We start from the raw sequence: 18345 nt of genomic DNA on the forward strand, positions 1-18345 counted from the left end.
TTGTGGAGGGGATTTCCTTGGAATAAAATACAAAGGGGATGATAACACCTATGATTGTTTCCATTTTTTAGGGCATCATCATGTCTTCTTATACATCCCTCCCATCCTGCTTAGTTTGACCTTGTGCTCAGGTATCTCAAAGCTGCTCTCACTGTATCTCAGGAAGAGTTTTTATCCTTTCTTGTCCAGTCTTCATGTACTTTAGAGAATTCTATTCCTGTTTCGCAGGGATTTATTTGAAAAATAATATTGCTGGCTCACTTACACATTAGTGTTATTCACTTTTTGTTGCATGCTCCAAAGTTCAGAGAGACTGTGGACTCTGAGAAACAAATTGAGGGTTTTGGAAGGGGGATGTGGGGATGGGTGAGCCTGGTGGTGGGTATTAAAGAGGGCACGTATTGCATGGAGCACTGGGTGTGGTGCATAAACAATGAATCTTGGAACACTGAAAAAATAAAAAATAAAAAAAAAAAGAGAAAAGAAATCCTTACAATAATGTTTCAAAAACCATTATATAACATATCTACAGCAAACCATTATATAACATATCTACAGCAAACCATTATGTAACATATCTACAGCAAATAAACCTTTTCTCCTCTCTTCATTCTTTTTATTCAAAAAAATCCAAGTCTTCTTACTTCCTAAACAGTGTGTTAAACTTAATAGTACTTTTTTTTTGGTATGCAGAGTATAAAAAAAAATTTCCTATCTGTTTTCATGCATAGACATTTCCCCCATTTTTTTCCCTGGAGGAAGATGATATTGAGCCCTGTTGAGAACCTGTGGAAGAGCCAGGAAATGAATTCCCTAGTTTTCTCCTAATTCTCATCCCAGTGTCTAGGCCTGGTTCCAGGAATGAAGAATACTTTTCTTCCCCTGACATTCAGATTTTCTTATTTGTCCTTAACCTTATTTGTCTTATATTTTTGCCTTTTTGGCCCATTTTGATACTAGAAAGGCCTATATATTTTTGTGTCTTTGATTATATTGTTCTCCTTTCAGATGTTCTTCTTCTTTATTCCACTGACCTGCATTTTCAACTGCCTTCCAGCATCCCCTCTATTTCCTTGCTATTCCCCTGCTATTTCCTTGTCAAGTGTACTTAAAAACCTGATTCTATTAACAAATCCATCAGCCCAAGCTCAAGCTCACCTTCGATACAGGTCTAGGTTACCTGTGTGCCTGGAGCAAACAGTGCAATGTCTTCCTTGGTGTGTGACCTCAGCTAGATCCAGTGGTGGTGAAGTATAAACAGCTGGAGGATTTACTTTTGAGGATCTTACATGGATCAAATTATAAACAGTGTTGAAAGCAAACATTTTGCTTGGAATCTACTCAACTGAAGTGGAAAGGTAAGTTTCTTTTATGCCTTTCAAAGATTTGGAGAGCACCAAGGATTTGTGGATAGCTCTATCCTGAAAATAGTCTCTAGTTTTCTACTTTTACTCACAAGGCAGTGCCTGACCACAGTATCTTTGGGGAGTTCAGGTTCTCATCTAAGAAGACCAGCATTTTTGCAAAACTATTTTTCATTAGTGTGCTAACACCCACACTTTGTGTGGATGATGGCAACAGCTATTTTTGTCATATGATCTTGGGATCTCACCCTTCTCACCATCCTAAACAGCAAATCAAATGGACTCCAGGGATTTCTTTAATGACAAAGGACAAAGTCTTCCATTCAATTCCAGATTACATTCCAAGCATGAAAATGCATCTATTTTAAACAAGAAAATGAATATTAGCTTTCATTTACTGTTTAGAATGAAAGACATTTTCAGCTTTATTTCATACTGACATTAAGAGACACTGATGTCAGATTATACACGAGGTTGAGGACAAAAGACTAAAATTAAATAAGGGGTAATTGAAAGGGTAAAATATGTAAATACGAGGATTTCAGAAGTGTTCTAGAGTTTTTGGCTATATTTGGAAAGAATAAGTGAATGAAGGGTATGTTTGGAAGGTCAGTTTCCAAATGGTTTGAGGCTTCCAGGGGCTGGATGCCCTGTTCTGACCTTATGTGCATGAGGAAGAATTTGAAAGGGGTGAAGGATATCAGTACTGGAAGCAGGAGGGACCAAAAGGTCAATGTAACCCACTCGAAACTATTCGCATAGCTGTCCTCTCCAGTATCTCTCATACTATTCATATTTTCACAGTGATGACTAGATTAGAAGGTTGTTCTAGTAACTGAAAAAAATACAAATAGAAGGTCTGTGCAAGCAAGGGAATAAGTAGTTTCAATGAGTCAACATCTATTTCCAATATTCTCATTTCATTCCAGATGTCAACTTTCTGCAGTCTTTTTGGGATCCTGACGCCTAAGAGGATTTATGTCTAGACTGTGAGATGTCCCTGTCACAATGTTATGAGGAAGTGAAGACAGATCTTTCTCATATCTTGTCCAAGGCAGCTGGGATAAATGAACATTTTCAGGAACAGAGACATCAGGGTCCAATCTAGGGAAGAAAGTGGCCTAGGAAGGGGTGGGAAGTTTCCACCACAAACTTAGGAAAGAGGAATAGGTTGAACAGGAATCTCAGGATTTAGCAGTAGTGGGATGTATTAGAAAGTTCTAGGGGATGGGGTCAAGGTGGGGCATAGTGAGCAAAATTAAAACACATATAGAACTTTCTAGGAATTAAAAATGGAGGGATAACAGATATATTGAAGGATATTACCATACTCCAGGCTTTTCCTGGAGGAGGCAGCTCCTGTGCGTTCTGCTTTCCCATTCAGACAGACACATCATAGATAAAGTCTCCCCATAAGAGAACCTACGCCTGACTCTTGACAGAACAGATAGTTTTATCTTCTTGCTGTCAGAGGGTATTAGACATTAGAATAGTTCAAACTTTACAAACACTGAGGATAACAGGATATCAAGATCATTTCCTGAATACCTGAACCTAGAGTGGTGTCATTCCGCAATGCAGGCCACTATCCAGAAGGACAAGAATGGTATCTCTAAAGAAGCTCATATTTTCAACTGGCATATACTTCATTAAAACTTCCTCACCTGATTTCGGATCTAGCAACCTGCCATCTCATTTATTTCCTCTGTGATTCTGAATACTATCTTAAGAATACTACTTAAAGAAAGAACAATCTAAAACAACCAATCAGAGACCATCTGTAGTTAAATGCGTTGCGCTGGGTTTGGCACCCAGGGGAAGCTGGGCCAATGCCTTGTATTCTCTGAAGTCTAGTCTGAAACCAAATTCTGGACTCAACTAATTAACACAGTTTGCAGTTAACTAGAAAGGTAAACAGGGGAGTATTTGAAATTTCTGAATTGGAGCAATTATTTAAAGCCTAAAAGAGAATTTTATTAGGCTGGTTGGGACTGGAGAAGGAAGAATAAGAAAAGGATTTTTAAATCTCTCTCTCCATATATATATATATATATATTCTAATATTTGTTGAGGATTTTTGCATCTATGTAATTTTCTTTTCTTGTAGTGTCTTTGGTTTTGGAATCATAATGCTGGCCTTAAAAAATGAATTTGGAAGTGTTCACTCCTCTTCTATGTTTTGGGAAGAGTTTGAAAAGAATTGTCATTAATTCCTTAAATGTCTGGTAAAATTCACTAGTGAAATCATCTGGTATTGGACTTTTTTTTGTTGACTAGTTTTTTTGTGTCCAGCTTCAACATTTGGAATTTAAGCAACATACCTTTTTTAGTTGGATATAATTGATATGTAACATATTTTTTCAGGTGTACAGCATAATGATTCAATATTTGTATATATTATGAAATGATCACCACAGTAATCTCACTATACATAGCTATAACAATGTTTCTCCTTGAGAATTTTTAAAATCTATTCTCTGTAACTTTGGAATATATAATAAAGCATTTTTAATAAGATTTTATTTATTCATTCATGAGCATGAGAGAGACAGAGGAAGAGGCAGAGGGAGACGCAGGCTCCACAAGAAGCAGGGAGCCCGATGTGGGACTCAGTCCCAGGACCCTGGCATCATGACTTGAGCTGAAGGCAGGCGCTTAACCATCTGAGCCACCCAGGTGCCCATGGTATTCTTAATTATAGTCACCAGGCTGTACATTACATCCCCAAGATCTATGTATTTTATCTCTGGAAGTTTGTACCTTTTGACCACCTTCACCTGTTTTGCCCATTTTCTACTCCCTGGCCTCTGGCAACCACCAATCTGCTCTCTATATCTATGAGGTTTTTTTTAAAAATAGAAATATATTTGACAGATAACATTGTGTAAGTTTAGATGTATAATATATTAATTTGATACATTTGTATAATATGATTGCCATTATAGTGATAATTTGCACCTCTGTCACAGTACGTAATTATAATTTCTTTTTAGTGTTTGGAATAATTAGGTTTAAGTGTCTAAGCAAGTTTGATGATTATAGTACAATATTGTTGTTTATATTTACTGTGCTGTGCATTAGATCACTAGGATTTATTTACTATTTGTTGGAAGGTTTTATCTTTAATTTTTCTTTTTTTTTTTTTTTAAAGTAGGCTCCATGCCCAACATGGGGTTTAAACAAATGACCCTGAGATCAAGAGTCACATGTTTTACCAACTGAGCCAGCCAGGCACTCCTCATGTTTTATCTTTATTTATTTATTTATGTTTATTTATTTATTTATTTTAAAAAGATTTTATTTATTTGACAGACAGAGGTCACAAGTAGGCAGAGAGGCAGGCAGAGAGAGAGGAGGAAGCCCTTGATGTGGGGCTTCATCCCAGGACCCTGGGATCAAGACCTGAGCCCAAGGCAGAGGCTTTAACCCACTGAGCCACCCAGGTGCCCCCATGATGTATCTTCAAACAACATCTGTCTTATCTCCCCATCTCCCATTTTCTGGCAATCATCATTTACTCTCTTTTTTGTGTGTGACTTTTTAAGATTCTATATATAAGTGGTATCATACAGTACCTGTCTTTCTATTTCTGACTTATCTCACTTAACATAAAGTGCTCAAGAGGCATTTATGTTGTTACAAATGGTACGATGTCCTTTCTTATGGCTGGATAATATTCCATTGTATACATACACAACATATTCCTTATCCATTTCTTTTTTTTTTTAAGATTCTATTTATTTATTTGCAAGAGAGAGAGAGAACACGTGAGAGGCAGAGGGAGAGGGAGAAGCAGATACCCCACTGAGCAGAGAGCCAGACATGGAGCTCAATCCCAGGGCCCCGGGATCATGACCTGGGCTGAAGGTGGATGCCTAACCAACTGAGCCACCCAGGTGCCCCTATCCATTTATTCCTTGATGGACACTTAGATTATTCCCATATCTTAACTATTGTGAATAATGCTGCAGTAAACGTAAGATTGCATATATCTCTTTGATATCCTATATTCATTTCCTTTAGGTAGATACCTAGAAGTGGAATTGTTGGATTATATGGTAGATCCATTCTTAATTTTTTTGAGAAACCTCATATTGTTTTCCATAGTGGCTAAACCAGTTCATATTCTCATAACATAAATACCCTACATTTGGTAATAGCTACCAAAAATGACATGAAACACCCTTTTCAAGGCCTAGTAAGAGATAGCAGAACCTGTGATGCTACTACTAGTTATCATCAGCCCTCTCCTTTCCCTGGCTGTACACAAAGTTAGGGATTGGAACAAATTGGGGACAGGTGTTCATTTCATTGGCCTTATTGGGAATTTAGTGTTTGTGGTGAGAAGTTATTTCCTTCTTTTCTCATAGGGGAAAGTAAGATTGCTTTTCTTTTGTAGAATCCAAATAAATGGGGTCCTAAGAGAAGAGCTCACAAAAACAGGAAATGCCTGGAAGCAGAATAGACTGAGATCTCATTCCTCTGTTAGAATCTACTTCAGCAGTAGACTTGCTGATCTTTCTTCTGTTCCTCTCTGAGCCATAGAGAGAAGAATTGGGAAAGGTGACAGATGAGAAGGGTGTGGGGTGGGTGTGAAGGGTCTGGGGTGTGTGGAAATACAGCAGCCAGCCTACCCACTCTTTGGTATGGCAAGGATGATGCATGAATTTCCTTGGTTGGGGGCATGTGGGGAGTCAATTTGTCATCCTGGTAGATAGCTGACTTTGGACTCTAATTCTTACAACTAAAGTTGTTTTTAGGGGAGGATCCCTCAACAGCAAGAGGCTGTGGAGTGCTGCTAGTATAGGAAAAGAGGCAGGAGAGAGTAGAATAAATAGGAATCAAGTCTTCTGAGTCAGTGAACTGTGCACTGAGGAGGATCAGTGGGATCTTAAAAAGAGCTCCAATGTGCCTCCACCTGAGTTGGTTTGTATAATGGCTGTCCTGAGGTCATTCTTTCGGTCAGTCACTGCTAACTCGAAAACAAGCGACAGTCAACAGTAAGAAAATAACAACAGGGCAAATTACAGAAAGTCATTTGTTTTGTTCCCTCTCTTTTTTTGTCCCCCAGACTGGGGAAATTGGCCTTGAAGACGTGGTAGAGGGGATGTGTTTGCGCCAGATTAGGCCTCTTCAGAACAGTGAGATCCCAGCTCAAACCTGCATTTGGGGAAGGAGAGGAGTGAGACTTCAGTGAAATATATGTCTTAAGTTAGAATATACATATATTAAACAAAGTGATATAGAACATTAAGGTTCTGCTGATATGTCTTTTAATGTAAGAAAATGGAGATTATACAGCCAGTTGAATTAAGTAACTGGAAAAAAAACCAGTTTCATGTGTATTTGCCATGGAGTTGAGACTTCTCAATAAATGTATTACATTAAAATCTTTTTTTAGATGATTTTATTTATTTATTTAACAGAGAGATAGCACAAGTAGGCAGAGCAGCAGGCAGAGGGAGAGGGAGAAGCGGGCTCTCCGTGGAGCAGGGAGCCTGATGTGGGACTCAATCCCAGGACCCTGGGATCATGACCTGAGCCAAAGGCAACCACTTAACCAACTGAGCCACCCAGGCACCCTACATTAAAATCTTTATGTACAAGAGGCATTAGAAGAAAATATACCTAAGTATGGATGATGGAATTATTTTTTGATAATTATCATCTTTTCTTTAACATAACTGTTTTCTTATTGCAACTTAAAAATTAGAAATAAAAATGTATTAACATGTGATTCGTTACCTGATATATTTTGTGATAACATATGTTTATGAAAAAATAAAGTAAAATGGAATGACAGTGTTTTAACCTATTAATCAAAATTAATCAAAATTGGGACCATTACCGGAACTGAAGGCAGAAGCTTAACCAACTGCACCACCCAGGTGCTCCAAGAAAGAATTCTCGAGACATTCTATGGTGCAACTTAGTAAGTTTATTTAAGTAGCACTGGAACAGGACCTGTAGACAGAAAGAGCTGCACTTGCTGTGTGAGGCTGGTAGTTATTATTATTTTAAAATTCAATTGGCCAATATTTAGTACATCATTAGTTTCAGATGTAGTGTTCAATAATTCATCAGTTGCCTATAACACCCACTGCTCATCACATCTTGTGCCTGCCTTAATGCTTATCACCCAATTACACCATTCTCCCACCCCCCATCCCTCCAGCAACCCTAAGTTTGTTTCCTATAGTTAAGAGTTTTTCATGGTTTTTCTCCCTGTCTGATGACTTCCCATTCAGTTTTTCCTCCCTTTTCCTATGATTCTCTGCACTGTTTCTTATATTTCACATATAAGTGAAACCATATGATAATTGTCTTTCTCTGATTGACTTATTTTGCTTGGCATAATACTCTCCAGTTCCATCCATGTCAATGTAAATGGTAAGTATTCATCCTTTTTAATACCTGAGTAACATTCCACTGTATATATGTACCACATCTTCTTTATCCATTCCTCTGTTGATGGACATCTGGGCTCTTTCCATATTTTGGCTATTGCTGACATTGCTGCTATGAACATTGGAGTGCAGGTGCCTCTTCAGGTCACTACATCTGTATCTTTGGGGTAAATACCCAGTAGTGCAATTGCTGGTAAGATAGATCTATTTTCAACATTTTGAGGAACCTCTATGCTGTTTTTCAGAGTGGCTGCACCAGCTTGCATTCTCCCCAACAGTATAGGAGGGTTACCCTTTCTCTGCATCCTCATCAGCATTTGTTGTTTCCTGATTTGTTAATTTTAGCCATTCTGACTGGTGTGAGGTGGTATCTCATTGTGGTTTTGATTTGTATTTCCCTGATACTGAGTGATATGGAACATTTTTTCATGTGTCTTTTGATCATTTATATGTCTACTTTGGAAAAATGTCTGTTCATGTCTTCTGCCCATTTCTTGACTGCATTATTTGATTTTTGGGTGATGAGTTTGATAAGTTCTTTATAGATCTTGGATATCAGCCCTTTACCTGGTATGTCATTTGCAAATGTCTTCTCCCATTATGTAGGTTGTCTTACCCAGAAATGGACCCTCAACTCTATGGCCAACTAATCTTCGACAAAGCAAGAAAGAGTATCTGATGGAAAAAGGACAGTCTCCTTAATCTCATGAAACAAACTGAGGGTTGCGGGAGCCAGGTAGGGTGGCTGGGTTAGACACTGGGGACGGCATGTGCTACTGTGAGTGCTGTGCTGATGATTCACAGACCTGTACCCTGGGGCAAGTAATACATTATATGTTAACAAAAAGAAAAAAGAAAAAGAAAAAGGACAGTCTCTTCAATAATTGGTGCTGGGAAAATTGGACAGCCACATGCAGAAGAATGAACCTGGACCATTTCCTTACACCACACACGACGATAAACTCAAAATGGATGAAAGACCTCAATGTGAGACAGGAATCCATCAAAATCTTAGAGGAGAACACAGGCAGCAACCTCTGTGACCTTGCCCACAACAACTTCTTACTAGACATGCTTCCAAAGACAAAAGAAAGAATGAACTATTGGGACTTCATTAAGATAAAAAGCTTCTGCACAACAAAGGAAGCAGTCAAGAAAACTAAAAGGCTGGTGGTTATCTGCTTAATCAAAGAGAAGGGGGACTGCAGGGAGTATCAGATTACAAAAGTTTCCTCACATTTGTTTGAATCTGTACTCCTAAAACTACTTTTGCAACATTCTTTCGGTGCTTATCATTAGTTCAATAGTAACTATCAGTGAGATATGAAGGCAGTTGTGAAACCCTTAAAGAATGTAGCAACCTGGGGTGCCTGGGTGGCTCAGTGGGTTAAAGCCTCTGCCTCTGGTTCAGATCATGATTCCAGGGTCCTGGGATCGAGCCCTGCATCGGGTTTCCCGCTCATCGGGGAGCCTGCTTCCTCCTCTCTCTCTCTCTCTCTGCCTGCCTCTCTGCCTACTTGTGATCTCTGTCAAATAAATAAATAAAAATCTTAAAAAAAAAAGAATGTAGCAACCAGCATGTGTTTGATCCTTACTGAAACTATGCAAACTGTAAGTCCTTCTTCCTGACTAAGGGTCAACATTTTCCTGCTTCTGTCCCTCATCAATAACAAGTATTTTAGGAGTGTCATTATTGTTAGACAGAAAAGAACATTGAACAAGTATAAGTTATCACACTTAAAACAATCTATTTTGAGGAAAATCATAAATAGTATAGAAAAATTTCTCAGAAGATACAAATTTGGTGAATTATATAACACATACTGTGTATTTCATAATGCATGCTAGAATATATGAAAAGGAAATTACTCCAAAACAATTGACTAGAACCCCTTGAATTCCCCAAGTAGGCTAAGTGGAAAAAACAAAGCTTGAAGGAGGTTAATTGTTGCAGAGGGCTGCATTTTCCTGTTTAACCCTAGAAGGGGTGACATTTTCCCTCGTTTTGAAACTCTCAAGTAACAGAATCAATAGAGTTCTTTGTATTACCCAAATCACTGACCTGCCGATGGTGCTGCCCTGAATTTTAGTGCTTTTGTTTATCTGCAAGGGCTTCTTCATTAAAGCACCAAGGCCCCCACAGACCCCAAGTTTATAACTTTTCATTCCCTGAGATTCAACAGTTTTTGGTGAAATCTTATGGTTTTCATGCCTTTCTGTACATTTAATCCTAAAAAATAATCCAGTACACACACATTGTTTTATTCAGTGTCAATGAAACAGTAATACAGTGTCAATGAAACAGGAATAAATTATGATTAAAACGTTTAATCAAGACGACTATATATTCCATTGATCAGCCTTTGAGCAGGATTTAATCTGAACCACCTTCTCCTACCCTCGCCCTACCCTCAAGATATCTGTGTGGCTTGGGGCACCTGGGAGGCTCGGTGGGTTGGGCCTCCGCCTTCGGCTCAGGTCATGATCCCAGGGTCCTGGGATCGAGCCCCGCATCGGGCTCTCTCTCAGTGGGGAGCCTGCTTCCCCCTCTCTCTCTGCCTCCCTCTCTGCCTACTTGTGATCTCCTGTCTATCAAATAAATAAATAAAAATCTTAAAAAAAAAGATACCTGTGTGGCTCTTTCTTAAGCTCTTCTGTGGTGTCTTTTAGCATCTAAAACAACGGGCCATCAGAAAGATTGTAGTATCAACTCAACAGATATCCTGAAGCCTGTAGTTCTTTCCTTATTGATCATCTCTTTGTTGCTTGCTACCTGTGCCATTACAAACATTTTCCCAAGGTTCTTTTCAGAGCTGCTTTTTTTTTCTTTGTTTTTCAGGCTGTAGATGAGGGGATTCACTAGAGGAGTGACCACACCATATTGTATAGAGAAGATCAGGTCCAGATCCTGAGGTTGGCATTAGATGACGGGGGAAAGCCGAGTCATAGAAGAAGCTCACTGCAGTGAGGTGGGAGGAGAAAGTGGGGAAGGCCCTGCTTCTGCCTGTGGTGGAGCTGATGCTCAGGATGGTGGAGACAATGTGCACATAGGAGATGAAGATCAGGAAGAATGTACCAAAATCATGTAGGAGTGTGAAACAGACCAGGACAGTGAGGTTGGCAGAGACATCAGAGCAGGACAAAAGGAAGAGGGAGGGCAGCTCACAGCTGTAGTGATGGATGGTATGGGCCACACAGAAGTTCAAGTTCATAGCCAGGAAGATGTTGATAAGTTTATCCAGGAAACACAGGGTCCATGAAGCCCATAACAGCTTCATACACAGCTGGCTGCTCACTGTAGAGCAGAGGGTGACAGATGGCGGCATAGCAGTCATAGGCCATGGCAGAGAGCAGTAAAATTTCTTTTCTTGCAAAGTCAACTGCAAAGAAGACTCGAGTCAGGCATCCCTCTATTGAAATGATTTCCTATTTATTTATTTATTTTTAAGATATTATTTATTTATTTGAGAGAGAGACAGTGAGAGACAACATGAGAGAGGAGAAGGTCAGAGGGAGAAGCAGACTCCCTGTGGAGCTGGGAGCCCAATTTGGGACTCAATCCTGGGACTCTGGGATCATGACCTGAGCTGAAGACAGTTGCTTAACCAACTGAGCCACCCAGGCATCCCGATTTTTCCTTTTAGACAGGAGGTTCTCCTGAAGCTTGGACATAGTGACTGAAGAAAAGCAAAGATACAGGAAGGAGAGGTGACTCAGGAAGAAGTATATGGGTGTGTGGAGGTGAAAATCAGTTCTGATCACCAGCAGCAACGGCGGGTTCCCCACTAGGGTCAGGAGGTAAATCCCCAGGAAGAACGCAAAGAGCAGTACCTGGACATTGAGGTCCGCAGGCAGCCCAAGAAGGATAAAATCAGTGATTCTGCTGTGGTTTCTCAAGGCCATTTAGAGAGCATGTTTCCTAGAAATAAATATAGAATGGACTCAAAACTTGTCTTGATTACAGTTACAGAGTTAAGGACCCTCTTTTAGGTATACGCTCCTAATTATTGTTTCACATATGCCTTTATTGACTATCTAGAATCCCTTCTTCCCCATCTGGTATTTGGTTTCAAACTCACTGTGATATTTCCATATAGCTGTTAATTTACTTTAAAGCCTGTAGAGGAAATTTGCGATTTTGTTCAGATCTAGTCCATGATCAGTTTTTTCTGTGTCCTTCAACTGGACACTGTTTTATTAGCAGTGTTCTGGGCATATTTTATACATTGTAGCAGAGTCGCTAAGGGGCTGTTTCAGCATTTATTTTCTCTTCTCCATTTTCCAACCTGTTCTTGCCCCATTTCAAAACCCTCCTAAGATTCATAATAGCTTAATAGTATCATTTTGTCTTTCCATAGCTTTTTATCACTGATAATACACATTAACATATAATGTTGATCTTTTGGGACAAGATTAAAAGATGATTGTGTGTGTGTGTGTGTGTGTGTGTGTGTGTATTTTTAAAAAGAAAACAGAGGTTCCCTATGGCATCGCTTAGCTTAAGACCTCATGTCAGTATGCCAACACTTAATACATAACCTAACTCCTAATTGCAGTTTCTACTTCCCAGAAAGGTAAACTTCAGCCAGTCAGCATGGAAATTTCTTGGTCAACACTAAGAAATTTACTGGTAGCCCTCTTCTGTTCTCTTTAGGAAGGCAACTTTGCCTAAAACAATGGACTCTTTCCTAATAATTTCCTTTTTTCCACTTTCTGTCTACCTTTGAAAAACCTTCCCTTTGGGGCTCCCCTCTACATCCTAGAGAGAATGTTGCCTGATTCATGAATCAATTAATAAAACCAATTAGATCTTTAAAATTTACTCAGTTGATTTTTGTTATTTAAATATATGTGTGCATGTGTGTGTATATATTACACAGATATCAAGAATACATTATACATATACATATCAAAGCACATTAAAGTTACTGAATAAAAACAAATCTGGTATCTTAGCGGAGTGTGGTGTGGTAGCTTAGAGAAAATGCTTTTGGGTATGCAGATTGTGTAATAAAACGTTTTCTTTGCATAGTATGCATGAGGTAGTGAGCTATTCCATTCAAGTGTGTACTCTTCAAAATTTTGTTGACATATTAATTCCTATTGTGCTTTTGTGAACTGCAGGATAAGAGATAGTCATGAACACCTAAAGGTTCCTTAGTGACTCTGCTGGGGTTGTTATATTGTTATCTTGGATATAATCCAGTCAAGACCAACTATTTCTAGTACTCAAGCAAGAAGCAAACAGGAAAATATGTTGAAGATGATACAGAATGTTGAAATGGGCTGAAACACGTTTGCCTTATATGAAAATCCAAAGTTTGATCGTTATAGCTGGAAAGAGAATGTTTTCCAAGAAGAATTGATAATTGGCAAAAATGGCTTAGACAAATATCCTTTAGGTAGAAAGTCAGTGGAGTTCTGCAGAGGGTGGTTTGAGGGCACCAGGTGGGCACATAAAGAAGGGGCATAAAGAAGTGGGAGGCATGAAGACAGACAAGAAGGACCACAGGGCTTATGGTCCTCCAAAGTGGAAAGAGGTTATCATAGACCTTGTATAGGGACATATTTCTCTATTTTGGTTTCATTTTAAATTCAGGGCAGAAGTCTTTCTTCATGATCAGTCCCAGGCGCTGATGCAGTGAATTCCCTACATCCATACATATTCTGGGAAAAACAGATGTTCTGTTTTTCAGAACAGCTTCTGAAAGTTGACAGCTTCTCAGTGATCTCCCTCTCCAAACTGAATCCTTCCCCATCTCTACGTAGCACTATTTGCTCATACTGGGTCCTCTCCCTTTCCCCACCTCTCCTCTCTGCTCTCCTCATCATTCTAGCTTTACTCCCTTTTATGCCCTGTTTTTATAGTAGGAGTGTTTTGTTTATATGTTTACTTGCTGTGAAAGGCAGAATTCTAAAGATGGCCATTTAAGATTCCTGCTCCGTAGTTCTTCAAACATGAATCTAGGGACTGCTGTGAAGGGATTCTGTAGATGTAATGAAAGTCCCAAATCAGTTGACCTTAAAATACAAGATTATACAGGTGGGCCTAATCAGCTCTTTAGAAGCAGAGAATTTTCTGCAGATGGTAGAAGAAGGGGACATGAGGGAGATTCAGAAAGTAAGAAGTAGGTGATACATTGTTTTGAAAATGGAGAGGACCATGTGAGAAGTGAAGGGGCCTCAACAAGGAGAAAATGATCCCCATTCAACAGCCAGCAAGGAAACAGGGTCCTCACACCTACATTTTCAAGGGATCAAATTCTGTCAACAATCGGAACCTCCAGAGCCTGTGGAGAAGAGCCCAAGTGAGTCAGCACTTTGATTTTGGTCTTGTGAGACCCTAAACAGAGAACTCAGTGGCATTTGCTTCACTTTCTGACCTAGAGAACTTCAAGGTAATAAATGGATGTTATTTTAATTTGCTGAGGTTTTGGTAACTTTTCATGGAAATAACAGAAAGCAATAGAGACTAGTATACCTAGTAAATTGTGACATCATTCTGTTGGCCACATTTTCTATTTCTGCCTATTTCCAGAGACCTTACCACAATCTGTGACCCTTTCTTCCACCTCATAAACCCTAAGTCTTTGTTTCCCTTTTCTAGAGACCCATAATCTACTATTCCTATGAAATCTTTCCCTAGACACATTAATTCAAATTAAACATTCAGGACACAAAATATTTCAGGGTTTATCCTATTTGAATGATTTTAAAAAATGTGAATCATGAATTGACGTGTTGTTAAGTAAATATATGAAGCTGAGAAAGTTTTCTGACTTATGTGCTCCGTGTCTAAATAGGATTAATTCTGAGCCATAGAAAACAAAATAGCTTCTAGCACTTTCCTTGATAATTTTTAAAAAGGGAGACTCAGCAATGCACATTGTAACAGGCGACAAAACAGGAAATCAGGAACTTAATGTCAAACATGATATTTCTTGCTGCAGTTCTATTTTATGTTTATTTCATGTTATATCTCTTCTGTGCCCAGACATTGTAAATATTTTATCATCATTCTTCTCAGAGCTTCTTTCACCTCCTTGTTCTTCCAGCTGTAGATGAGTGGATTCACCAGGGGAGTGATTACACTATACTGTATGGAAAGGATCAACTCCAGAGGTGAGCCTGAGGTTGGCATGAGATAGCGAACAATGGCTGAGCCGTAGAACAGTGTCACTGCAGTGAGGTGGGAGGAGCAGGTGGAGAAAGCTTTGCTTCTGCCTGTGGTGGAGCTGATGCTCAGGATGGTGGAGAGAATGCGAACATAAGAGAAGAAGATCAGGAGGCAGGTACCAATGGCATGCAGGAGGGCAGAGCAGAGTAGCACTGCAGAGTTGGTGGAGACATCAGAGCAGGAGAGAGGGAAGAGGGAAGGCAGCTCACAGGAGTAGTGGTGGATGGTTTGAACCTCACAGAAGTCCATATTCAAAACCAGGAGGATGTTCACGAGTGCATCCAGAAAGGCCACGACCCAAGAGCTCCATACCAATCTCTCGCATAGCTGTTTATTCATTACCTGTCCATAGAGCAGAGGGTGGCAGATGGCAGCATAGCGGTCATAAGCCATTACTGAGAGCAGGCAAGCCTCAATCCCTGTAGTGGCAAACACAAAGAAGACCTGAACCAGGCAGCCCTCTACTGAGATGGCTTTCCTCTGAGACAGGAGGTTCTCCAGCAGCTTGGGCACGGTGACTGAAGAATAGAAGAGGTCTTGGAAGGAGAGATGGCTCAGGAAGAAGTACATGGGTGTGTGGAGGTTGGAATCTGTATGGATCACAAGTATTATCAGCAGGTTCCCCAGCAGAGTGAGAAGGTAAATTATCAGGAACAGAAAAAAGAGCAGAACCTGGACATGGGGGTCAGCAGACAGCCCAAGAAGGATGAACTCTGTGATGCTGCTGTGATTCATTGAGGCCATTTATGGTCACAGTTCTTTAGAGAAAAATTAGGAAGAGGATTGAAATCTCTTCCAGTTTCCAGAAGGCATAACTCTTTGCTATTTATTCCTTATATCTTTCCCTATATATTCCTTCCTGCCTGGTCTGATCTCCATTTTCAATAGCCCTCACACCTGCCTTCAGTAGTTCCATGGAGTCCTTCTCCTTTCTGGCTCTCTGCTGTGCTGTCTCTGAGCTCTGGATCAGCCCCACTGGGGACTTTTCCATAATAAAGCTAATATGCAAGGGTATGATTGACTCTGCAGGCCTACCAGAGAACTTCCCCATGACTAAATTACACAATCCTTTAGCTGGGTCCTTGTATTCCACCACATTTATCATCTTTTAGGAATTCCAGCAGATATCCTGAGGAGGATGAGGCAGATCTTGGCTCACCTCTATTACCTCATCTTTATTCCCTTCTTCAAAACTCTCCATGGTTCATTAATTAATTAATTAATTAACAGTAATGCTAATTATGTTAATGCTAATAATGCTAATTAACAATAGCAGAGTTGTGTTTGTGTAGCAGTTTGTCTTGCACAAATGACTTCAACCCATATTTTCCACTGTGTGTGTGTGTGTGTGTGTGTGTGTTTGTACAGAGGATATTGAAACAAGAGACTGAACTCATTTCATAGGTGAGCACGGTGATCCTAGAACTTGTCTAGATCCCTACACCAATCAGTTCTTTGAACAACAAGGAACTGAATGCTGCATTTGGTTGTAGGATAAGAGATTGTCTGCTATATAACCTGCTTAGAGAAAAAGCCAAACTCCCTGGTTTGGATTTCAAAGCATTAATCACTCAAGGTTCTCTAGATGCTCTACTGCTGAGGTCAGATAGCTTTGCTTGTTCCCCATCACTCCTGTTTTCTCTCATTTGATTTAGGCTGATGTATTTTGTGTTCCTATTAATTGATTTACATCTTAAATACCTTGGAATTCCCACCTTATATATCACCTATTCCATGAGTTCTTCTTTGATTATTCACTTCTCCATTCTCACATAAATCTCTGAGAAAATCATCATGAATCACATTTTTGCAGATGATGAAAATAAACCTAAATAAGCTAATTCAAGATTCTAATTAATCTCTAATCTAAGATCTTAAAACTTCATCTGCTTCCCTTTTCTGTGTAATATTTCATCAACACACCGTAAGCTTTGCCATTTTTTTGTATTCCTAGTTTGAGTATTATTTCTTGTGTCTACAATGGGAATGCAGTTTCATGGAGGGTGGGAATGATTTTCTAACTCACCCCCCCATCAATATCTAATAGACCTTAGTAAATCATTGTTAACTAATCCTAACAAAAATTGTTTGTTAAGACTAACAAAAAATTGTTTGTTAAACAAAAATTGTTTGTTAACTAATCTTAACAAAAATTAAGAAAACTGAACAGATTATGTAGTAAAAACTCTTGGAGATTATCTACATGTCTAGAGAGCCAACTTCAAGTTGTAGTCAAGGGCAAAGCTTTAAGGGGGCCTGGAATTAGAAGAGAAAGGGAAGAGGTGGAGTACTTACCTCCTTTTTGCTATAACAGACTGACAGAGGCCTTATTCTTTTTGAAATTGCGAAAACCTACAGATCTCTGCTTCAGAGAGATCACCCTACACTTTGTTTAAATGTACAAAATCCATCCATCCATCCATCCATGTTATTGAATAAACATTTTTGAGTGTCTGTTTACTGTAAGGTACTGTGTTGTACATGCAGTTGAAGACAATTCTCCATTGCATTTTTCTTGACTCTTGCATGAATGCACTTACCTGAGCATTATCTGGGTTTAACTAATCCCCCTAGGCTGTTTCTTCCTCATCAGATGCAACCTGTGGTTGTACATTTGGACTCAACCTTTCTTCGGATCCTCATGAGTGCTTTACTACCTGTTAGAGTATTCTAATCTGCCTCTTGAACTCCGAATCTTTCCTGGGATCTCTACCTTTTATGTCTACCACACAAATCTAATCTTGATGCATCTCGTAGGACTTTCAATAAAAGGTATAATCTTGCTCAGAAGGTAAGTTTCCCAGTCTTTGAACTTCCTCTCTACCTTATTCCACCCCTGCTACCAGGCCTATCAAATATACACCTTCCAAACTCTGAGCCCTATTTAGAATATGTATCTGAATTATCTATGAGTTCTGTCCAGGGTGTAATCTGTAGTCCAGAGGGTTGGCCCAAACTAATGAAGATTCAGCAATGAAGAATAAGTACCTGCAAAAGTCAGTTTTATCTTTGAGTCCATAAAACTCTTAAAATATTTTTTGACACATTGCTTTTTATAAATCTATTATCTAACTTAAACCTATTCAACAAAAATGCCAATAAATTTTACAAATCATAGTTTGTGTCTTTTAAAAACTAGGAACATAATATAATTATTTTCTGATAACAATACTAAATCTGAGTTGTATGAGCTGTTAACTTGTAATTTGTTTTAATGTTTAGCTTAAAATAAAGCCAAAACCAACCACATTCTAATATATGTCACACAAGTTTCTCAGAGTTGCCCTTTTCCTCACTCTATGTCAGTATTTTTGTTTCTTCACCGAATGTAGCCATATCAGGTGTTAAGTTACTCATTCTAAACTGTCCTATCCTGCTCATTTTAGGAGTCATGTTG

The 18345-nt window shown here is 39.2% G+C and overlaps 2 protein-coding genes across 2 annotated transcripts; both read right to left on the reverse strand.

Moving 5' to 3' along the window:
- Positions 1-10460: 10460 nt before the first annotated feature.
- On the reverse strand, positions 10461-11674 carry LOC125106909 (olfactory receptor 8S1-like). The gene is given in 4 exon segments (XM_047741494.1): positions 10461-10677; positions 10679-11062; positions 11064-11197; positions 11390-11674. Coding segments are annotated over 4 exon segments (1020 nt in total).
- A 3070-nt stretch (positions 11675-14744) lies between these two features.
- On the reverse strand, positions 14745-15692 carry LOC125107309 (olfactory receptor 8S1-like). Its single transcript, XM_047742266.1, has one exon. The coding sequence runs from the start codon at positions 15690-15692 to the stop codon at positions 14745-14747; it is 948 nt and encodes a 315-aa protein (XP_047598222.1).
- Positions 15693-18345: the final 2653 nt, after the last annotated feature.

The sequence above is a fragment of the Lutra lutra genome, chromosome 8, assembly GCF_902655055.1.
Source record: "Lutra lutra chromosome 8, mLutLut1.2, whole genome shotgun sequence".
NCBI lineage: Eukaryota > Metazoa > Chordata > Mammalia > Carnivora > Mustelidae > Lutra > Lutra lutra.

Coding starts and splice junctions, on each gene's coding strand:
- LOC125107309 (XM_047742266.1), bottom strand. CDS start 15,692: ATGGCCTCAATGAATCACAGCAGCATCACAGAGTTCATCCTTCTTGGG.